The following is a 24367-nucleotide window of genomic DNA, read 5'->3' as shown; positions in this document are numbered from 1 at the left end:
GTGTAAAATGTCCAAGTCACTTCACAAGAACTTAAACGATAAATTGTTGGGTTTCAAACGTCAATTTCCAAAGCCTTCCCAAATGAGCGGCCAAACGGCTTTCAAAACCACCACAACAGTCCGACTGAGATCGATTCAATGCCCTGAGAAAGCGGCAGAAAACACAAACATGGAAGGAAGGAAGAGCTTTCAAGTTCTAGTAAACATCCATCCATAATTTAACAAGCCACTGGTGGAATCCGATTATCAAGCCGGGACATGGATCACATCACAAGGAGAGCGCCGACGATAAACGTGAAGGCTGCATTTAAACTGCAGGTCGGAGAATTGTGATTTACTAAATACGTTAACAACAACAAAAATCATGTGATTTTCAAAAATAGCGTTAGAGTCAAGTTATGGTAGGATAAAAAAAAAAAGTTGGGATAAACAGTGCAAGCCTTTTAAAGTAGACACAGGCAAGAAAAATAAAATAAAAAAAAGTAATAAAACAGGGTTAGGCAGATTTCAAAGAAAAGAGCACTAACGTTATTCCTGCAGCGATAAAGCACAAAGAATTGTAACCGGTAGAGAAAAATATTGCCCAAAAATGACATTTTGCCGCCAGTTGAGTAGAAAAGATCACATGAAGTTCACACCGAATAATGTGCACGCTCAGCAAATCAAGCCGAGGAGGCCTCAAGCTGCTTTTGATTGACGATGACACGAGAGGTGTTCCTAATATTTGGGCCGCGCCATTTGCATGCACGAGAGCGCATCACCTTTCCATATAATTCACTCTGGTGCAACATGGCCGCCCATTAAGGCCTGACTGATGAACATAAAAAAAGAATGACGACCTTTCCGACAGTGTCAATAAAAACAGGAACATTATAAGCTTCGTAAAAGCGGCGCCGACTGCAGAAGATCCTAATAAAGCCAACACGAGTGTGCGTTTTAACAAGGAGAAAAGGTGCGCAAATTGCACGCCATGAGAACACGGGTGCAACTCTTTATTACAGAATCGCTGTCCCTTTAAAAAACAACTTTCAATCCACTCCATTGCCTGGAAGATCCATCAGAAAATAAACGGACGTTTGGTCAGTGGCGAGCAGCAACAAAAAAGTCCACAGCAGGATTGCGACTTTTTCTTTTGGCTTAGTTTTTTTTTTTTCTTTTTTCGCTCACCTGCCAACAAAGTTGTGACAGGAACAAAACCTCAGACGAGGGCTGAGTGCTTTTTGCGCAGCTCGTCTCATAGAAGCTGCAAGGGCAGAACAAATTCTGACAGTCGGCGTGTAAAAGAGCCCAAAAGGTGCTAAAAGCTTGACGGAGGCTGCGCGACGGAGGCTGCGCGACGGAGGCTGCGCGACGGAGGCTGCGCGACGGAGGCTGCGCGACGGAGGCTGCGCGACGGAGGCTGCGCGACGGAGGCTGCGTGACGGAGGCTGCGTGACGGAGGCTGCGTGACGGAGGCTGCGTGACCTCCAGTAAATAGCTCCACTGAGAAATATGCAGCCTCCTGGTGGTTATTATTAGTATAGCGAGCATTCAAGTTCAAAGAACTGGTGAAAGTTCCCATCTGAACAAGCAAAAACTGGACTTCGGAGCACAAGCTACGGCGGCGGCAAATTTCACATCAAGTGGCAGTTTGCCACACAATGAGCAACTCTAAATAGCTTCAAGCAGAAAGTTTCCAAGTTTAGTTCAATCAAACCTGAAAGAAATATCATCACACGTGCACATTATGTTTGAAAGACTGCCAGCACGCAATGCAAACAAAACACCTTAGACAGAAGAACCAAATTGCCGTCGACATTGTGGAAATGATCAACCATATCTATTTGAACACAACACATGCAGACGTGGCATATCAAAACATATCACGGGCTAAATTAATGAGCATTATTGCAGCTAAGTGGAGTTGGATTTCTTCCTAATATAAGACAATCCTGATTAGTCCCAGAACCAATCTGTTCGACTAGCCAATGGCATCAATGTGTAACATGTCTGCATGAGTTATACTGCCCCCTGGCGGTCAAGGTGCGCACACCAGCATGAGCAGCACAATGCTCATTGAATTATTGTGATGCACAAACTCTTTCATTGACATTCTATTAAATTATCTTATTAGGTGACTGTTTAATTTTTTTTCCTTATTAAAAGACAGCACACATTTTTCAGATTTTTTGTGGGTGGCACTGTAACTTATTAATTGTATTTTCATTTCTTATAATGAAGTAAGATGATTTGAGAAACGAATGGTTTAAAAGCAAACGTCAAATATATGGAGAGTGACACAGAGCGCTGGCGTTTGTGTCTCCAGTGCAGAAAGTGTGAGGGAATTGTGTCAGATGGAGGCACAAAGGACACGCGCGACCGGAATATGAATGGCAGTTGCCGGAGCGAGCGCGGCGGGAGGAGGACCAAGTGGTGCGATTTGCAAAATTGCAAAAGTCAAAGATCTTAGGGAAGCGACACTTCATCATTTGCAGATTGCATGCGATCGTTTTTATGGGCTTTGCCGTTTTTGAATTGTGTCGCATGCATCCGGAGTGCAATACCAGCTTGTGCCACAAGACGCCGAGCAGCACTGAGCTCGACTGGATGAAGATGAGAACATGAAGAACGAAGAAGAAGAAGAAGCACCATTTTCTTGAATATTTTGCGCTTCAAATATGCTTGTCTTTTGCTTTATGTGTTGCTGCTCTGTGTGTTCTCAAGTAGGACTTGTTTCAGCGTTAAGAAATATCATCATAGCAATGCTAACGTCTGTTAGCCTGCCTACAGAGTTTTGCATTATATGTTAGCTTTAGGCTAATTATGTCATGCTACTCTGTGTATGTTAAAGAGACGGGGTGTCCCGATGCAACGTTATCACTTCCGATACAATACTGAGCTTACTTACTGTCCAATACCGTTATCGATCCGATGCAATATCAGCAGAAATGATACCTCATTTTTTGTTAGATTTTTACAAACAAACAAAGATGTCTATTGACTGAGATTTTTTTTTAAAACTCCAATATTTTACGAACTCTAAAAGTTGCTCAATAAACATCAGCTGGAGTCTGTATTTTTTCCAAATTTTGAAGCCCATATTTGACCTTTTTGTGAAAATGAATATCGGCTCCAAATATCGATTATCGGCATCCTTGACTACTAATAATTGGTATTGGCCGTGAAAAAAACATATCGGTCTATCTCTATTTTAAAGTGTGCCGGAAGGTTAAAATAATCCATCCATCCATTTTCTTAACCGCTTGTCCTCACAATTGTCGCGGGGGGGGCGCTGGAGCCGACCCCAGCTGGCCTCGGCCAGTAGGCGGGGTGCACCCTGAACTGGTTGCCAGGCAGCCGCAGAGGTTCAAATAATATTGTTTACAAAATCCTATGCTCTTTTTATATCCGAGGGTTCACTGTACTTGGGTTAGTACAACGCTGTTGATGACGCGAGGACAGAAAAAGTCATTTTACCTGCCCAAGGATGGGGCCCAGCGGGGGCCCGGGGGCAGCTTGCCCCGACCTGATGATACCCCGGATCACGCCGCTGGCGTCAAACTTCTTCACGGCCTTGGCCGCCTTGAAGGTCCTTGACATGTTCCCAGCTTCCCGCCGAGCCAATCACACAGCGCGGCCCCTGAAACGACAACACGGCAAATTAGCATATCTTCATCACACGCGGCGCTCATTGAAACATCATCAAGTTGAAAAACGTCAATAGCGAAAGCCGCCGGCCAACTGCTGCGGCGGGCGAGTAATTACAAAAAAAAAGAGATCTTTGTCTTGGATTGGCGCAGCGTGAGCTGGAGGTGCCCGAGATGGCGGAGGTGCGGATGAGCGGCGGCGTGACATTCTCGGCACGCCGCAGACTGACGGGCAGGATTTAAACTTTGAAACCTGCGGGGGTGCACGGCAAAAAAGGCCTCACATGCTTTTTTGTGGTGTGTCACCGCTAAACTCCGACAGCGGGGGGGGGTTAAGTGTCAAGGACGTGGGAGGATGAAAGTGCCTTTAACGCCACAACGCCGGGTGCAAACGATTTTCCTTTGAGTTTGGCAAACGTAACTTAAGAACATGTAGTAGGCAGAGTTTATGACGCCCACTTGATACGTTTGCACACGATTGGACTGACAACCATTTTCCGTGATTACACAACAGTGACGTCTCCGCATCCAGATACTTTATTTTTGATCACAAAACACAAATAAAGTTCCATTTTTCTCTAGAACAAAGGGTGTATTTGATCAAGAATAGAGTCCTATTTTTTTTTAAGAATAAAAGTAAAAAAAGGCATAACATTACTGTATAGAGAATAAAGTTGTATTTTTAAATTCACTTGTTAACATCCGACTATTGTGCCGTTATTAACTCATTTGCTCCCAAAAACGTATAAATATGTTCTATTTTAAATATTAAAATGCTCCCAAAGACGTATTTGTTCGTTTTTTTTTTTAAATTTTGTTTATGCTATAGCATACAGAAGGCTTTGATGCAGCTTTGGAACTGAAGAGAATGCTTGAAGCAATGCTAGTTAATACAAAAACGGCCAGAAAATGGCAGCAGAGTATAAGAGATTTTTTTCCAGTGTTTTTAACAGAGTTGTAAATAATGATACAACTTCAGTCAAAATCAGTCAAAATCCAGTAAAACAGCCGGGAGCAAAGGGGATTGCTTCAGTGGAAATGGCTGCCAGTGAATGAGTTAAAATTGTACTTTTAATATAATTTTCCAACTTTATCTTTGATAAATATGCCTACAAGTTTATATTACAATTTTTTTTTATCCTGAAAAAAAATTGTTTTGTTTCCTCTCAAAAATAAGAATTTGTCATATTAACTTCACAACTCTTTCCTAAAATTGAACGAGCCACAAAGACCTTCTCCTTTTGCAAAAGAAAAGTTCTGTGTTCGTATATCCTGCCTCCAAGCGGATTTTCTGCTTGAACCCCGACAGTTTTCTTTGCAATAAGATTATAAAAAGGCCCTTGGGAAGATTCCCCCTTTGAAAGGTCTCTCTGTGAAAAACACGTTTGGTACACTCATGCTGTTGGCCACTGCCCTCACTTGCACACTCACACGCAGACTTCTCCAACTTCGTATGCCAGCCCACCAGGCCCCGCCTCTTTAACTCTTTGACTGCCAGACGTTTTCAGAAAAGGGATGCCGTGGGTGCCAGCCGATTTAAGCATTTTTGACTGATCTTTCAAGGTCCACAGAAAATTATATGTTTGGACTATGGAATCACACATACTACCAAATGAAAGATTGGACTCTCATCTTTCATCAGAAAAAAAAAGTTTGTTTCTACCTTATTCCGTTTTTCAGTAATCAACAAAAGAAAATGGTTAATTTCACCTCTGTTTTGAAAAAAAAACGTCTTTTAACGTCTTTGGCACTCCTCCATAGGATTTTACTAAACGTTATTTAACGTTTTTGGCAGTCAAAGAGTTAAGGCAATCTGACACAAATTCTACAATGCCTACAGCCTTTTCCATACATTTTGTGCTCGTTTAAATACATTTACAGTCTGCTGAAATGAGATTTTTTTTTTTTTTTTTTTTTAAATGACTTGGTCTCTCTAAATTCTGGATTTACCCTGCAATAAATTGGTGTTCACTGCACTGGTGCATGTCCTCCATTTTGTAAAATATGCCCTTTTCAGCATTTAAAAAGGAACAATAATAGCTTTTTAAATAACATGTCTAAAATGCAAAAAACAAATGTCACGTTTTTCTTGAAGTAACAAAAGCAACATATGTGAAGGCAGCATGGCAGTGTCAGTTCTGTCATGCATGAACCCAAGAGAGCCTTTCTTTTTTCTCTCTCTCTCTCCGTGGCACTTCAACAAGCAGATTAGGAGTCAATTAGTGTATTGGGAAGAAAAGCCCGAACCTGCGGCCTTTCTCCGGGGAGGCTGAACACATAAACGCAAGCTTGTAATCCTCTGATGGAATCAAAGTGATACAGACACCGCCATTAAAAAAAAAAAGGGAGCTGGAGACGGAGAGAGGGAAAAAGAAAAGATCAATGATGGGAGCCGAGGGACAAATACAAATGTTAAGTTAGAGCTGCGCAATTTTGGTGTGTGTGGGGGGGGGGGGGGGCATTCAATAAAAACAAGTAGTTGAAGGGGCGAAGCGTTGTAGTGACGCTTCATCACGGCCAACCGAGGGATCCAATTAGATCAACACGGAAGAGACGACTAGCGAGACGCTTGGGACCGCGTACTCTTATTAAGTCACAGTCAGAAGACAAGAAAAACTTGTCGCTGCGAGTGTGAACACAATGAGGCGATTTTCGGGAGGCGCGGCTTCACAGGCGCCAATTAGCGACTAAGCTAGTCGATGCGAGGAAAGAGTGCGCGGCAGCACTGATCGGCTTTTGTGTCGAAATATTACTTTTTGGTTGAATGTGTTCCTGCCACGAGTGTGTTCAAATCCGCACTATTTCCGTTAAATCTCAGTCTTCAAGCAGGACGCTTGAGTCTTCTTTTTCTTTCAACAAATGGAAAAGTTAACAAAGTTACACGGCAGTCTCACACTTGTAGCATAAAGTTGGCGCCGAGGAATACTTGAAAGTGTGTTTTAATAACTTGTTGGGACAGGAAGAACTATGAAAAGGTTTACGGTCTGCGAGAAACAGGGATTCACTCCACACTGTAATATGAAAAAACTTTTTTGTAGTGACGCTCCTCGCACGATATAAAAAATAAAATAAAACACAAAAGAGCACCGATGGAGCACTCGCTCTTCAGTCCATATGAAAGGAAAAGCAAAGTTGAAATAAGCCATGTGGTTGCACATTATGTAACGCGTTCACAACCATGGCGACGATGCGGGAAGGCTGCCGAGTGTCGAGCAAACGTATTTTTGTGTGTTTTTGGTAGTGCTGTCAAAATTAAAGCCTTAACTCTTTGACTGCCAGACGTTTTCAGAAAAGGGATGCTGTGGGTGCCAGCCGATTTTAAGCATTTTGACTGATCTTTCAAGGTCCATAGAAAATTATGTGTTTGGACTATGGAAACACACATGCTACCAAAAAAAGATTGGCCTCTCATCTTTCATCAGAAAAAAAAAGTTTGTTTCTACCTTATTCCGTTTTTCAGTAATCCACAATAGAAAATGGTTAGTTTCACCTCTGTTTTGAAACAAACGTCTTTTAACGTCTTTGGCACTCCTCCATAGGATTTTACTAAACGTTATTTAACGTTTTTGGCAGTCAAAGAGTTAACTGATTAATTAATCACAAAAAAAAACGATGGTATTAATCATGAATGAACACCGATGAATGGCACTATTCATTTTAACCGCAGATGATCCTTTAGCGTGACAGCGGATGGCTACGTTTAAGGTAGCACAGGTTGTATTTCGGCAATAAACATAACGACAAGCATTCGAGTCAAGCGTTTCATAAATGACATTCAGAAGATTTGTTCAAAAATATTGGAGTCATTTGAAATCATGCAAGTAACTAACTGATTACAAAAAGAGTATGAGCGTGTGCGGTGGGTCAAAAAATGGTGAAGATTAAAAAGAATTAACACATAACCGCTTGCTCTTCAAATTTGGCGTGAAAAAATGTTGATTAAAAAGCCTTTTTTATTCAGAGAATCGTGATTAAACAAAATTCTAAAATGTGATTCATCTGATTTTAAAAAATGATCGTTTGACAGCTTGGTTATAGCAAAGGCTAATGACGCTACTCAAAGGTACAATTTTTTTTCCCAAGTTCTTTGAATAGAGCTCAAATGCAAATTTCTTCTCTCTCATTGATCGTGTGTACTACATGCAGGAACGGCACCACACTGCCCCCAAGAGGCCAAGACATGCAGGAACAGTCAATGTTTTTGTTTTTCTATTTTAGTAGTTTTTTTTTTTTTACTTTCTTACCAATTTTGATTTCTCGTCTTTTCAAGTTATATTTAAAGCTGAATTTGGAAGGATTCAAGGAATTACTGTATAGCAAGATCCAAGGAGATCCAAGATTAGCCCACTAACTCCCAAGACTTGTGAAGATAACAAAATGAAATAAAGTTAAAGGGTAACGTCATTTTTAAGGAAATTTGAACATTTACAAGGTCATCTTGTACTTAACAAAAAGAATATCTCAATCAAACAATTGTGATTATTATTTTTCAATGATATTGTTGTGCTCCCACAAAATCGCAGAGGCAAGATAGCAGAAGGTTTTCCTTTAAAAAATAAAAAAGACATACATTTTTACACTGCAGAAAGTAATCAGCACCGCAAGCCATACGACAAACCACAAAGTGCAGTGAAAATAGTGACGTATTCCTCTTCCCCCAATATTTGCCATTCGGGATGAAAACATTGATCATGGATTTCCAGCAAATGTGGCGGCAAAAGCGCAACGCTCCTTTTGTAGCTCCCAATGAAAATGGAAATGATTTTGCCACATCATTCAGCCGCTCGCTCGGTCATCCCCAGTCAATTGTCAAGCCGCCGGTGCCAGAAGGATCCGAGTAAACAAGTCAATAAAAGCCGGCAAATGAGAAACGCGGCACCTGGCGCCAATATAGTCGGCGGCGGCGGCGCCGCGCAAACTTTAGCGCACGGCCATCCGAGGCGCCCGCCTCATCCTGCGGGTTGCTCTTCTTTTTCTATGAGCTATTCGTGACAAGCGCGCCGAGATATTGCAAAAGGTTTTCACGCGAGTGCAAACGCTTCTTGCCACTGGAAAACTCATTTTAAAAAAAAGAGAGCGCAATTCAAGGACAAGGCTCGTTTTGGAGAGATTAATCAGCTGCTAATTAAAGCTGTGAGCTTAATTGCACTTGCGAGGCCCACCGCTGTGTCTTGTTTGGGCTATTAGGCGCTTTTTCCAATCCTTTTCGAGGAGACCAACAAGCAAAGTCAATCTGTTGTTTTTATTTACAAGTCAAGTGTATCCTTTAAACTAGCAGATGTTTGGCAGCGCATTTGCGAACGACGCGGCGAGAGAAATTCTCTTTGCATCGCTTTACGGCTGTCTGAACAAACAAATGTGACCTCTCAATTAAATCCAAGTGCAGACGGTGGAAAGGACGAGTTGCCACATTAAATCTTCATTCCAAGACAGTGGTTCGTCTCCTTGGTGGAGGTCATAAACCCCACCAGCTTGCACATTCATCAAAACCTTCTTTATTACAAAAAAAAAAAATAATATATTTTCAAAATTCAAGACAAAGGAGTAGGCTTTATTGGTGAACAAAATGAAGAGGGAGCGTAACCGTTGCTGTTTTCTGAAGATGGAACTCACGAGCAACAGATGTATTGAAAAAAAGCAGAGGCCCCAGAATTGAGCCCTGTGGAACACCATACGTTCCGTATGCATGCGAATTCATATTGTGCATAATTCGTCCAACCACGTTCTTTTGTTAGCATTAGCGAACCCCTGAGACTGACTCACCGAACCTTAGACGTGTTCATGGAAAATGTAACAAAATTTTCCCAAGGTGGATTTGTTTTGGATTTTGTCATTTCCAGCTTCTGCTCTAAATATATCGATTTAATATTCAGTTTACATCCAATTGGCTCTTCCGCGGCCACTTTTGGCCAATTGAAACCTACGTCAACGACATTCCTGTTTTTTGTTTTTTTTTTACCAGATGACATTATTTCAGAATTTTTGGGCAAGGGAGCAATTTCTTGTAATCTCAGTTTCTGTAAGAGGCGTTTAATGGCTTCCTGCACACCGACGGAGCCAATGAATGATGCAATTTGGATTTGAAGAGGTGGACATACACTGTGCTGACCATGGGGAAGAATTATCTTTTAATTGAACATGTGGAAGGAAGCTCGCCCTGCTGACAGTAGGAAGACTGGACGACTATTAACAATATAATAAAGTATTATAACAAAGGTAGTTAAGTAGATTATGCATGATGTAAAACCGACTTTACTGCGTATATACAAAATTGTTGCGTTTCTGGAACGTCTCCCAGCCCTTCAGGTGAAATTTGACAAGCAAGAAAATCTTTCTTGAGTTGTCTAGTTCTGACAATGTAGTCAAAGTTGGCAGTTGGCAGAAGAAGAGAAAGAAGACGGCAAATGACGACATACGTGGAAGAATCAAGCGCAGATGATGGCCACATTTGTTCACTGAGAAAGAAAAGCAGCACAAGTCAAGCCAGATATATATATATATATATATGTATGACAATCTGTTTTGGTTGATGTGCATTGCAGAGTTGCTAATGTTCACGACAATTCAAATTTGGGTTCACCGTCGTCACATTGTGCTGTAGTGGCTGACTTTAAGAGTGTTCGGTTTGGTGAGTGATGTGGGCGTCAGCAAATAGGAGTGCAGAGTTGACTGGCTGTTAACTGACGTCTGCGTACTGACTGACTTGATGTGCGAGATGGTCGTCGGCAGCTCGTGTACAAGCTAGCGATAGACCGATATGGGGGGTTTTTCAAGGCAGATAACGACTATTAGCAGTCAACGAGGCCGATAAAAGATATTTCAAGCAGATATTTATTTGCAGTAAATGAGAAAATATTAGCGTCAACATTTTAAAAAATTACTTTGTCTTTTAATGTTAAACATATAAAGAATTGACAGTTTTCAAAAATTGCAGTAAATAGTTCCCTAAAGTTTTCTACTATAAATAATAAACTTCCAAAATTTCAACATCATTTCTTAATTTTTCAAAATAAAAAGTGCAGGGAGTTCCCAGTGTCAGCAGAATTATTATTATTTTTTTATAAAAATGGAAATTTAAATGAATCCATCAACGAAAAGTTCCCTGTATCTCACTGAGCGACACATGCCTGCGAATGTAGCGAATTTGGAGTTTTTGTCAGGGTTTGTAAAAGGTTTCAAAAGATCTTTGTAGACGGTAAATAAATTGTCGGAATATGTTCAAAATATCTTTACAAAAACTGTCTGTGAACCTCAAAATCCGGTTGAAAACCCTAAATGTGGCTACGTTCGCAAGCATTCACTGCTCAGTGAGTTAGCAACTTCGAATTGGTAAAAAGGCCGATACCGATATTTGTCAAAATGCCAAATATTGGCGCCGATAATTGGCCCAGCCGATAATCGTACAAACATGCTGAATGTGTTTGTTTTCTTACCGTTTTTTTCAATAAAGCAAAACTGGACCCGCTGCTCCGGCTATCCTTGACCACCTGCGGAGGGATTACAATTCGTTAGAACCAGCAACCATAGGCTACATTCAATTAGCTTACATTGTCGCTATCATCCTGATATAAAATGTTCATCTCTATTTCAAGCATGACCTTTCAAGTCAAATAGAAGACAAGGCAGCTGGTTGTTCACTTTTTTGTCAGTGGCTTTTGCAGACCAGATACCCTGCAAGCTTCCTCAGGGGGTCCGGACAGTAGCGAAATCCACATGCCACTGACACGGACAAAATAGCCCCCTGCCCGAAAAAGGAAAGTAGTATTTGCAGCCGCTGAGGTGACGGCCGCTGTGCTCAGCGTGCGTTCCGAGTGATTTTTCCCAGCGCTGTGTCTGACTTTAAATGTAAAGCAAAAAGATGAAAGCGATGAAAGCGAAAGCGGCTGCTTAATAAATAAAACTTGCTTCCCAGCTCAGCCGCATTAATATTCAAAAAGTGCAAGTTTCATCCACGTTGTACGAAACGCTTACTGGACTCATCAATAGGGGCTGCCTTAAAGATTAAAAATATAGATTAGCACCCCCCCCTAAACATGAGGGTGAAATAATCCATCTCGAATATCTGGCATCTCTGATTGACGTACTGTGAAGTCAACTCGCACTGGTTCATCTTTTTGAAGCGACCGTTTTATGGGTTTTTACTGGACCCAAAATCCACATTCGCTTTTCGTGTCGACAATAACGAGTTCTGAAGCAACTCCAACGGAAGCCTGGTTGTACTTTGGCCAAAAAACACATCAGAGTCCAATTTTGTCCAACAAACAAAATCCAATTTCAGTGTTGTGCTCGTTGCTGAAAAATAGTCATTATTTAGCTACTAGTTACTTCATTTTAGAAGTAACTCAATTACTCTGATGATTACTTCAACAAAAAAAGTACATACACGGTTCCTTTCTGCTCAACTAAAGTCAAGTAATGAGCGTAAATCCATGACACAAAAAACTCCTCTTGCGCCCGCCTTGACTGCCGAATCCGATACCCGCCCACAATACGTCTTCTTCGTTGGTACGGCAGCGGCAATCCATTGTAAACAGGAAGTAGTACAGAACACAGCAGTCAGCACAATTACATGAAATAATTGATCAAGTAACTAACACACTATGTTGTAATTGTAATTGAGTTACTGTATTTCAAAAAGTAATGTCTTAAGACTATTAGTTATTGTAAAAAGTAATTAAGTTACAGTAATGTGTTACGAGCGACCAGTTACTGCCCACCACTGATTATAATGCGTTGTGCAATGTGTTGTCCAAAAGTGCTCTAAAAAGCCTCATAAAAATAAAAAAAGGACGATTTTTGATGTGGTCTGTTTTTCACAACTTTTCTGATGACGAACGGAGCTTGACTGTATTTCCGGTGGGAAAAATGTTGTGCCGTATCGAATAACAGTTGTGCATTTTCCTCAAGGACATTTATTTCATCCCCACTCAGTATTACCAGTAAATTCCATTTCAGACGTTACCTTCTCAAAATAAATCATGCCCGTGAGAACCAATTTACACGCAGCCATTCATTTTATTGACATGGTAAGAAAAAGCGGCCCAATATTGTCCTTATCTCCCAAACACATTTTGGTTTAAGGGAATTAAGACAAGAGAAAATGGCTGGATTGAGTCACGGCACAATAAACGGGCACATTTGAGGCTTGCTGCTGAAAGAAGCAGAGAGGAGGAGAAAGAAAAGGGCTCACAAAGCCCCGGAGACGCGCTGTTGTCCTTGGATACCGCCGGCAAAACAACAAATAACAGACTGAGAAAAAGCAATCCCGCGTCCCGGCACATCTTTTGCGCAAATGCTTGAATGTCATTAGAGACACAACGAATGACGGAGAGATTTGAAGACGAAATGTCCGCCGACAGCTCGATGGACGGAAGGGCAGGGAGGGACCTTCGCCGGCAGCGGGGGATTCTGGGAAATCGCAATTGCTTAGAGGGGAGGCGTTTATTAATTAGGGCCACGGGCTTTTAACACGCTGACCAAAGACAGGAATATATTATGGGGTGGCGGCTTGTAAATGGCGGCGAGCGGGCGCTAAAGCCGATGGTGCGTTGTTGCGCCGCGTTAGCCTTGGCGAGCTGCGGCTTGTGCTGATGGGACGGCTGGCGAGCGCTGAAGGGCTGAAGGGCTGAAGGGCGGCCCAACACAACAAGCGAGTTCAAACGATGCCGGCCGCTCGAGGAGACTTTGTTGCTTTTGCCTTCCATCTTTGGCACCTTTCAACTCTGTTGTTGTTGTTGCTCATCAATATGCAGCGTGCAACTTGACTTGAGAGCTGACTATGTTCCACTAGCAAGCTCTTAGCTCAGTTTACTCATATGGCAAATGAATACGAATTTTGGAATCGATTTGAAATGGCGGGAAATCGACGGATAAAAAGCTAGTCTTAGCCCTCCGCGCCATTGTGTCACAATTAATTAGTTCCGAGAAATAGTCACGTGACGTCAGGTGACGTCAGGATTAGGGGTGTTCCGTATCGTCCCTCCCACGATATCACCGGCGTATTTTTGGGGGTGATCAAAATGACGTCATCTGTTTGGTCAGATACGATGCCAAAAATGCAATCATTTGCAAATTGTGCCGTTATAGTTCAGAGGTCGCGCCGGCTGAAGACACGCAAGAAGGACTTGGGAGGAAACAGCTTGTGTTGTTTGGCGTAAAAGTGAGCAAAAGCAAAACTAGATTAACGGAGCACTCTTGATTATGATTTATGAAGAAGAAGAAGAAAAAGCAGACGGTGGTTGTATAATTAGCGAAGCGGCTGCGTATTGTTTGGCCAAGATAAACAATCGGCGGCGGTTAAAAAACGGGTATCAATGACTTGTGTGGCAACAGCGGCGTGCTAGTTTGCTATTGATGAGCCGCATTTGAAGAGGCTTAAATAATGAAACGAGTCGTCTCTGCAACATGGGTTGACGATTGTGTGCATGCCTGATGGATGGTGTCGATACTTTTCCGATTCTTGTTTGTGTTGCTCCAGACCGCAGTAAATAAATCAACAGGAGGGCTTCGATGGATATTCTCCGCCATGTTCCTTCAATTCATTGCATTCTTAGGATTCCCACTGAGGAACGTTGACATTTTCACCAACTTTGGTGTCAGAGAGGACATTTTGATCCTGCTGGAAGCCAGCGCGCCTCTTAGGAAGCGAACGCAACACCATTCAACTCCTAAGACACGAGATGAAATTGGGTGCTTTTGAGTCATAAAAACACGATCGCAGGTCGGCCCCTCAAACTCATCATCATGCGCTCGGGTCCCAAAAAAAGCCACGAGAAGAAGAATGTTTTGTGCGCATTGTGTGCGATTCCACTTGACTGCTCTGCTGCTTGTTAGGAAAGCACGGCAGAGGAATAAAACATTTAGGGGGCGCGTGGCTCCTCGGCACAAAAGTTTTGACTACAGCGGCAACACTTGGGCGCCCGTCAGTGCATCCTGAGTTCAAACAAGGACCCCCCCCCCCACACACACCTCCCCCCCCCCCAACTTGAATCAACCATGCAGGCGTCATCTCCCCGGGATGGCTGCTTTCTTTACTGCCATCTTCGAATTACTTTTCCTCCCCCGCCATCAAATTTGACAAACAGCGAGTGTGGTGGATGAGCAGCAGCATGGCGGGCGCTTGACACGCCTTTCTCGGGAAAACGAAACAAACGGGAATCTCCAAAATGTCAACACGCCCTAAAGTGCAGCTCAAACAACATTTTATGCAAAAGGGGGCCTCAAAGTAGAAAATAGCTTCAGGCGTCAACTTTCATCACGTGACATCACCAAATTGGCTCAAACGCATAAAATGGATATATACGTCTTTGGATAAAGTATTAAAAAACGTATTCATATGTTTTTGGAAGCAAATGAGTTAATGTCGTCAAAATTTGATATATATAACAAAGAAGAGTACAGCATCCTTTTTTATTTTTTTTATTTTTAATAAATCACTGGCATCCGGCCGAAACCTCATAAGTCACAATTTGGCAAATTACTAACTTTTGGTCAGTGTGTGTCATTTTTTTTTTTTACAAATTATTGACCAATCTTAAGTGTTGAAAATGTCTCACTCTCTTTTTCGATTTTGGGGGTACAAGGTTTTGGCCTGATGCCAGCATTATGCTAGCCCACTGGGATATATTCTTTATCCTCTGTGAAGAAAGGCAATTACTAGCCATCTCCATGTACAGAACATCTTGTATGTGTGTATTATACTGAACCTCAGGTGGCCAAGGTGCACACACCAGGAGCAGCATGCCTACTGAATTGAAGCATAACGTGGCAAAAAAGGTTGAATTTCTTTAAATTTGACTTAATGATGTCATTATTATATGTTTTTATAAATCACCATATAATAAGAATGCTATTTTTCTCATTAAAGTAAATATTACAAACATTTTTGTAGAGTTGTTTAGTAGTTGATGGGAGGCTGGAACGGATTATCGGCGTTTCAAGTCATTTCAATGGGGAACAGTGATTTGAGGTACAAACATCACAATCCAACTGAAACTCGCCTCTCAACGAACCATTGTAACGATATGTCCTTTGAGTATTGTCGTCATTTCTGTTGTGTTGCAAGTACTAGTTGCTTGAATTACAATTACTGTAACATCGATGCAAATTTCCATTAGCCCATCATAGACATTTCGCCATATACATTAGCATTAAGCTAGTGGGCTTTCATGAAAGATAATTACATTATTTATTTATTTATCTTTACACGGCAGACTGCATTCTTCAGGCAGACGGACGTGTTGCTGACATATAGTCGTCATCGTCAACGTGTGCTGACGCACGGCAGGTTGAGTGAAATTAATCCTACACATAGCAAGGGATTTATCCAAGGTGCAAAATGAAGATGAAAGTGAGGTGAGCATATTGGGGCAGGACGGCGCAAGATGAAGCGCGATCCAGCGGGCCATTTCGGCGGCGCAATTCTGCGGAGAGGAATCCGTCATCTCGGGGCGACGCGCGGCCACACAAAGCCTCTGACATTATCAAGTTCCCTCGGAGGCGGCGGCGTTCTTCTTCACCAAGCGCCGGGCCACGTGTGACGGCGGCCCCACGGGTGTCAAAAGACGTTTGAAAACACAGCGTATTCCGCGGCGTTCTTTTTGACATTTCATGGAACATTTTGGTCTCAATATTGGAGAAATTTGCCATCTGAGGGAAAACCATTGCCAAGTCGTATCTCGTGAACAGCAGTTTGTACAAACGGGTGAGTGTTGATCAATGTAATTACCTGTGGTGTCCCACAGGGGTCAATGCTGGGACCTTTGTTGTTTTTATTGTACACTTATTTGTACAATTTTTCGCAGATGATGGAGAAGAACAACTGGCCATTACTAGTGCTAGTGTCACTTTTAGCATGAAATCAAACCTTACTGGCCAATAACTACGCTAGACTAGTAACCTAAACTAATCGGTATGTTTTACACACTGGTAGGCTCCTAAACATGGAAGTATGTATGCACTAATATATTTTGCATCAAGAATTATGATATCCAATAATTACTACAACTACAGGTAAATAATTACTAATACTCCTAGTAGGGATGAAAGGATATCCATACATCACGATACGATATTATCACGATATTGTGGGGAGGTTAGCGATCTAAAAATGTTTTTTTAAAGGGCACAATATTGTAAAAAAAAATGAACTCATACGGGAAAAAAAGCACAATATTGTGCTTTTGTACATAACAGCAATGCATATAAACAACCTACAAATAACACTTGATATTGAGGAACGTACGTTCCCCATCATCTGACCATTAGTGTGGATTTTAAACATAGTAGGCAAAAAACATGCCTTGTGAAAATTAAACTGCACTAAAAAACTAGCCACTAGAGGGTGCTAGAACACGCGCAAATGGAAATCCACCTGACTTTTTAAACAGATGTGCTGCTTTTAATATCGTGGCATGACGACGACGATATTGTGACACTTTTAATGTCATAGGAGGCTACTAGTGCGAAAGATGCCTATAGTGGTGCCTGGTCGCATTAGTAGTGCACAGTACTTTACTTTTAAGGTTTGATTTCAAACTTGTTGGTGAAAAATAGCACAATTAGGAAAAACATAACACAAATGTCCTATAACTGCGGCAAAATGTCTTACTAGTGAGGACAAACACAGTACTAGTAGTACATGGACCTCGTGTACCAGAAGGCCACATCTCTGGCTTGTCTAACAACATGATGATGATGATGATGATGATGATGATGATGATGATGATGATGATGATGATGACGATGATGATGAAAAAGAACGTTTTGACGCGCTGCATTCAAGGTCCGCTGTAAACTTTGACTATCTCCGCCAGCGACGACGTGTCGATAGAATGTCATTCACTCGTCGATTTAAAAGCCTTGAGCGCATTCAAGTCTTCGCAAAGCAAAGGCAACAACAGATGTACAAGAATTCCAGCATCCTCTAGTGACACGCGTTCAAAGCGTCACCGCCGTCGTGTCTCTTGGCCTCGTCCCACTGCATTTTTCCGTCTTCCGAATGCTTCTAATAAACTTTTCAAATGATCATCGCCGGCACTCAACATGAATTATGCCGCCGCTCCTCTTAGGGCTTCATTTACTCACCTTAACAATATTCAATAAAGGACTGCAAGGTCGAGAGGAGGGAGGAGGAATTTATGATAATTGGTAAAAAGTGAGAAGAATCTAGCCATGGCATGAAAAGATTCCCTTGAATAGACAACGCAAGAGCAGTCAGAGATGAAAAGTAATAGAATATAAGAGATGTGATGTAAAGCAGAAAATGAGACAAAATGGTGCGAGTCGATAAGCTATTGGCAGACGATTGGAAATAAGCCCTGCAGCAAATAGCAAAAATCCACAAATAACACCCCATTACCGCTTGCACAAGATGGCGGCAAAATACTTGAGACAGAAAGAATCATAAAGTATCAACACCGTGCATCTACCATGTACACAATCAGAAATTGAGGGAAAAAATACAGATAATGTGATCGGATTCGGCGTTGGTATCGGCTGATTTTACTCACGGATGATCAGTATCGGTATCGGCAGCATTAAACCCTTATCGGAGCATCCCTAATTTTCACACAGTAATAAATGTTGACAAAGCTACACAACACAGGTTACTATTAGCAACACGTCAAGAGAAGCAAAAAAAAACACTTTAAATTTTACTCTGGGACCGCCAGCAACATAAAACAACACTTCAGCCCATTTATTAGTAATACTGTATAGTGAAAATGAGTGGTGTGTATTTATTTATAGTTTACAAGTCTACTTACAGTGCTTCTCTTAAATATTATAAATGTAAACCAAAAACTTCAGGTCAGGGCCCATTGTGTTCGTAGCTTAAAAAAAAAAAAGTTAGTTTGAATTCTGGAGCCCTAGCAAGATTGTATGCGATAAACAGAGAATATATATATTAAATAAAATTAAAAAGTCAAAAATTGTGACTAGGCGAATTCAGAACCTAGGCTTTCACTGGACACGTAGTCTCCCCATTTTACATTAAATTTGTGACTAAACTGAGGTAAGAAAATCATTATTATTATTTTTTAATAATTCTCCCGTCATCTCTCAGAGTTTCCTCAAATTTGAAGTGCGTAGTTAGAAATGGAAGGGGGTTGGGGGACCACAACACAAAACAATTTTCTACTTAATCTCTTAAAATTCGTCCAGTTTCCAATTGCAACTCAACGAGCCGCTTCAGTTCAGTCACATTGGACGTCACACGCCGGACGTCGCCGTCACGTTCACAAACCGAATAAATGAACCCACAACGGATGCTTTCAGGTTGGAGAAAGCGAGCGGCGTACAGCACAACAGATACGATATGAAGCTGAGGACGTACCTGCTCGTCGTCCCGTGCTTTCACAATATTCCTATTTCTCTTTCCGTCTCCGTCTCTCCTTCAGGGCGCAGCCATGTTGGATCAGTACCACGCTCGTGTATTGCAGTTGATCACCTCCACACTGCCACTGGCAGGCGAGGAGGAGGAACTGCAACTTTCCCGCTTACTGCTCATTTCCATTCACAAGCAGATCTATCAAGTGCAAGCAAACTGAATTGTTTCAATTAAAGCAAACGGTTTAAGGAAGGTTCAAAAGTCCGGGGGGCATTTGCAGTTTACTGCGTTGTTTATGTATTAAATGTGGTTGATTATTTACATGTATTACTTTTATTTATCATTTATTAATTGATCTATTTTATTTTTGTTTAGTTACATTTTTGTATTGGCCCGCTGGATATTTGTAGTAATTACTTGAACCCCTCAAAAAGTTTACAAATACAAGTTGGAAATTTGCTGCTTGGCCACAGAAGCAAAACAAAAACGAATGAAAATTTAATAATGGTTGCTTTCTAATAATCTCCCTCCAGTGACCTGAACCTAAATAATCCCGCAATTAAATCTCGCACATTTCCCTAATTAAAAAGCGTCAACATGACTGCACTGGCTGGGGGATTTCCGGACCAAAAAAATAAATCAATCAAACGTTGCCCTAGGTTCTGTCCAGTGTCGGAAGAAACGAGATGAGCTCATGCTCGTTTATTATGAATGCTTTTGTTTTGTTACTCTCCATTGCATGCGCAGGCTCACTTCATGTATTTTTTCGTACCATTTGTTCCACTTTTCGCCTGGATAGGGATTGCCTGTGGGTATGAAACGTGTTAAATAAATCATGGTTTCCTCTGCTCAACTATGAGGCACGTCAAATGGAATTGTTCACATCCAAAAGAAACATGATGTGCTTCAAATTCTAATTGGGTTGCAAATGACAACACGTTCTTGTCATCATCAATCTCAAATTCAAGATCCAATTCATAACGGCCATATGTGGAAATTCGGTTTTATTAAAAACAACAAAATTGAAAATGTTGACATTTCAATACAGTTCACATTAGACATTTTTCAAGTTTTCTGCATGTGATTTGTAACCTTATCATCTCTTGGTGGAAATAAGTCCTGTCAATCAGGAAAATGTACAAAAAGTCAACCGACTGATCTGTGGAAAAGTGACACCAAAATATTCATTAAAAAGCAAAAATGTGGAAGAAATGAAATGTCTTAGTTGAAAAATCTCCGTGTCACAACAAGAATCCCACAAAACAAGCGATTATTCATTTAAAACTAAATCTGATGCAAAATTCACATTCATCTTTAATTTGAGGTTAAAAAAAAACTATCACAATGACTGGCACCGATGAGGTTTGAAACGTTTTTGAAAGTTTTTTAAGGCATTTAACAGTGTTTAATAAATAATTATACATTATATATATATATATATGTGTGTATATATAAAAAAGAAAAAAAAGAAAGCAGCATTAAAAGGTCATTTCACAGGTCAGTTGATGAGGTTGGTCACGTTCTGCAAGGCGGCAGCACTCCGATTCAGGGAATGCTCGTGGGGAAATAATTCTCGCAGGAGGAATGACAGGAGCATCTGAAAACAAAACACAAAAAAAATGATATTCCTGATTGGAACAGAGACAGCAATTAGTATTTGAGGGCTCAACTCGGGTTGAGAGCCTCATTTGAAAGCTCATTACTTTCTCAAAAACCTGACCCAGTATTCAAAATCGACTTTGAAACCTTGCTTCAAAGCCCAATTTGAACCCTCAGGCCAAGATTTGAGACGCAAAGCATCGATTAAAACCCTACAGTGAAACCTTAAGACAGACATGAAAGTCTTCTGAGGAGAACAGACGAGAGCTGTGCATGTGTGTATGTATTAGAACCCGACTGGTTCATCGGCAGGCTGATTTCATCGGCTGATATTAGCTTTCATAAAATCGGTAAAGATCGGGCCTCCGAAGCGTTCCTAAAGGGACGATCAAAACTCCTGAATGCGTCTGGTGAATGACGAGAGCGCGGCGCGGGGGGGGGAGGGTGACTCTCCCCATCGCATGTTGTTTCTTTAGGAACGCTACGAGGCTAACCTTGCTTTCTTTAATACGGCGCTTCACATTGCTCGGCGTCACAACGCACTGAATGTGTTGCGACATAAATAACAACGGCGGCATACGTCCAAATAAAGTTTCTACAAAATTTATTTAACTGGAAATGATTTTTGAAAAAATTTATCTCATAGTTATGTTAGTAACAACCAAATAAATAACACACAGCAAACTTGTCATTACAGTCGGGGTTCCTTTTAAGAATGTATTATTTTTTCTTATTATATTTCTTTAAATGATTGGGCAATTAATCGGTTATGAGAATTTCAGCATCAGCCACAAAAAAAAAAAAAATCCATATCGGTCAGCCCCAGCATGTACTTTATGTCAGCACAAATATGCACAATTTAACTTCGAAAATGCTTTAAATAGCTTTCATATGCTTCTGTACCGGACCATATTTGCATTGTTTTTTTTTTTTTGGTTTATGGTTTTATTGAACATATAAACAAACACAAAGACAACACATTACAAGTTTAAAATATAAATTGGCATTGCACATTTGTACTGAATGCTAGAAGTAAAGCGGACAGTTAAAAAAACGATTTACTTACGTAAACAAGTGCTTTGTTTTCCTCAGCGTCCTGAAAGAGATTAAAAACGTTCTCCATGTCCGTCTTCTTGAGGACCAGAAAATGCGAATCTACCAAGATGGAGGGAAAAACATTCAAATGGGAATCATTCAATCATTTTGTCTACAATAATCGTTATATGGAGATTTGGACTGATCCACGTCGTCCACTACATACAAATGGCAGTAGTGAGTAATGAGTGAGTGATTGCAGCGACGGGTCGCGAGTGCTGATCTCGCATTGAGGCGCGTACATCGAGTGCTGATGAGGTTGTGCGCTCGCTCGCGGGTCTCGCTTTTCTCGTCATCCGTGCGAGGCGGCGCTGAAAGAGAGGCGGCGGCGGCGGGGGCGGGGGGGGTCTGCTGCGGCCAGGCTTTGTCGCACAGCGTTTGGATGTACGCCGCCATCTGCTCCTCGCTCGGGTTCATCTTGTTCAAGAAGGAGTTGACTTTCCTGCGCAGAGCAACGACGCCGCCGTCAACACATGGCAGCGTGCAGGCAGCGGGGAAGTAAAGCGTGCACTCACTTTTTCAAAATGGGCATGACGGGTTTCAAAATGGCGTCAAATATGTTAATGAGAATGGAGTTTCCTATGAAGACAACAAGAGCGTTAGCGTGCTGTTGAGCATGTCGTGATGATGCCTTGAGACTCGACAGTCAAGTCGTCATCGCAATTACGCCCACGCAAGCGTTCTCGTGACAGCACAGCTTGACGCGGTTTGACTTCCAGCTGTCACTTGTCGCCAAAGGACAACAAAACCTTCCACAAACGACATTTTTTGACATCAAGCCGTCTAAAAACAGCAGCAAGTTGACTAAACGCTCGAGGTGCCTTTGAGGTGTAAACGAGCGAGGTGTAAATCTCCCGCATGTTGACAAAACTCTCCAGATTGGAGTCCATTTTTTGGAGGAAGCCCTCGATGACTTTTTGGGCTCGATGACTTTTTGGGCTCGATGACTTTTTGGGCTCGATGGCCGTAGAGTCTTGACTGTGAAAAGGAACAAACCTGAAATTTCTTTGAGCAGATCAAAAATGGCTTTGGTGGCCTCCAGCTGTTCCCAGGTTCCTTGACTCCTGGCAGGCTGCGGCTCGTCTCCCCTGCCCGAACCCGAGACCGCCTGCTCCTTCCCTTTAGACTTGGCAGAACCACAGGACAACCTGGGGCTCATCTTCTCCTTCTTGGCCCTTCACAAGCAATACAACAAAGGCAACATTTTATTCTCACTTTGGACTGTTGTAAGAAAAAAAGAAAATCCACTCTTGTAGGAAAAGTGTCCAATTTTTGGCTGTTTACTTTTTTATTAATATCAAATATAAAGCATATGAGAAAAAAAAAAATCACTGAGTGAGTTGAAATTGCACCCAATTGTCCAAAACAAGTTCAAAATGGCACCGTCCAAAATTTTTAAATTATCATTATTATATGTGGGAAAGAAATGTTTATAGTACACATGAGTAAAAATGTCCACATTTAGGCCCATTGACTCGCATTATAAATCATAATTTTTCATGTTTTTTGATGCACGGTACACCTGATGTGCATTTCCCGCGATTACCCAATTTATCCCTTCACTGGGGCATCAACTAAACGTAGAATATATACACATTTTGCGTGTCATAAATACTTGATGGTGAAATGAAGAACTTTGCTACCATCTTGTGGCATCTAAAAGCAATTACAAATCCTAAACGTGGCGGGCCGTCAATTCTCCCCACATTTGCCTTCTTAACGTGCTCTCCTGATTGGTGGAGCTGCCGACCTACCTGGCGGTGAAATGCAACCAGGACGGGCCATTGCTGGCATCGTCCCCGTGAAGGGTTCCTTCGCGACTGCCGTTTGTGGCGTCCTCCGACGGGGACGGGTCCTCGTCGCTGTGGTTTTTGGCGGAGGCCAGAGAATCCTGCGATCTGGATCGGGTCAGTCCCCTGATGATCATTTTGAAGTGCGTTAAAGGGTTGTCGGAATCCTCCGCCTTCTCCTGGGAACAGCCTCCGACGGGGGAGTCGGCGCTTAAAGACGGGCGTGGCTCCTTTGGCGTTTCCTCGACGTCGTCTCCCTCGGGCGTCTCGCACGACGAGATGACGATGGTGGGAAGCGAAACGCCGCTGAAGACGCGGCTCGTCTCTGAGGAGCCGGGGAAGTTGCCCGAACCTTCTGCAGCTGTGACGATGATTTCTTTCGAGGTTTCCGTGGGTGGGGTTGAGCTCTGAAAGGGAAAGGATCGTCTTCGCTTTAAGCAGGAGAGACTAAAACTAGACACATTACGACTCTTTATGGAAAGCCGTTTAAGGTCAATCTACTAGACTCTTGATCCTCACTAGTTAGTCTACAAATTCAGCACAATAGTAGAACTTATTTTTTCTTTCCAAGTAATGTTTTCTCGACGTCAGCAAATGTGAGTCAAAAGTGTGCACTAGTAGGCAAGTGCATGTTTCTTGTATGTTCTAATAAAAGCGAAACGTGCTTCAACTGAGTTATCCAACCTGCTTCTTTTTATGTATTTTTTTTTTCCTGAGTTGAATAGTGCAAGTTGTAATTTGCACATTTGTTTCTTAAATACAGTTTATTGTGGTTAGCATTTTAACAGGCGCGTGTTCACTTTCTACATCTACTGTACACTTATTAAATGCAATTAAAGCTTTCTACTTCTATCAGTTTGTGGAAACACTGATTCTTTATTATTATTATTTTTTTAAACCCACTTATTTCTACTTTGTGTGTATTTTAG

General features: G+C 41.8%; 2 protein-coding genes across 2 annotated transcripts in view; both read right to left on the bottom strand.

Moving 5' to 3' along the window:
• Positions 1-19115, bottom strand: part of mrpl11 (mitochondrial ribosomal protein L11) — a 53675-nt gene extending 34560 nt beyond the window's left edge. The window contains exons 1-3 of the mRNA XM_077577922.1: positions 18961-19115; positions 11060-11113; positions 3457-3619 (exon numbers count right to left, since the gene is read on the bottom strand). Coding sequence (XP_077434048.1) covers positions 3457-3579 — 123 coding nt within the window. The 5' untranslated portion in view covers positions 3580-3619; positions 11060-11113; positions 18961-19115. The remainder of the gene's footprint in view (positions 1-3456; positions 3620-11059; positions 11114-18960) is intronic.
• An 817-nt stretch (positions 19116-19932) lies between these two features.
• LOC144059654 (uncharacterized) overlaps positions 19933-24367 on the bottom strand; it is an 18038-nt gene continuing 13603 nt past the window's right edge. The window contains exons 12-17 of the mRNA XM_077578896.1: positions 23403-23845; positions 22645-22823; positions 22164-22227; positions 21891-22090; positions 21620-21708; positions 19933-20551 (exon numbers count right to left, since the gene is read on the bottom strand). Coding sequence (XP_077435022.1) covers positions 20453-20551; positions 21620-21708; positions 21891-22090; positions 22164-22227; positions 22645-22823; positions 23403-23845 — 1074 coding nt within the window. The 3' untranslated portion in view covers positions 19933-20452. The remainder of the gene's footprint in view (positions 20552-21619; positions 21709-21890; positions 22091-22163; positions 22228-22644; positions 22824-23402; positions 23846-24367) is intronic.

This window comes from Vanacampus margaritifer, chromosome 10 (genome assembly GCF_051991255.1).
Source record: "Vanacampus margaritifer isolate UIUO_Vmar chromosome 10, RoL_Vmar_1.0, whole genome shotgun sequence".
Classification (NCBI taxonomy): Eukaryota; Metazoa; Chordata; class Actinopteri; order Syngnathiformes; family Syngnathidae; genus Vanacampus; species Vanacampus margaritifer.
This window is presented reverse-complemented; position numbering and strand designations above follow the sequence as displayed.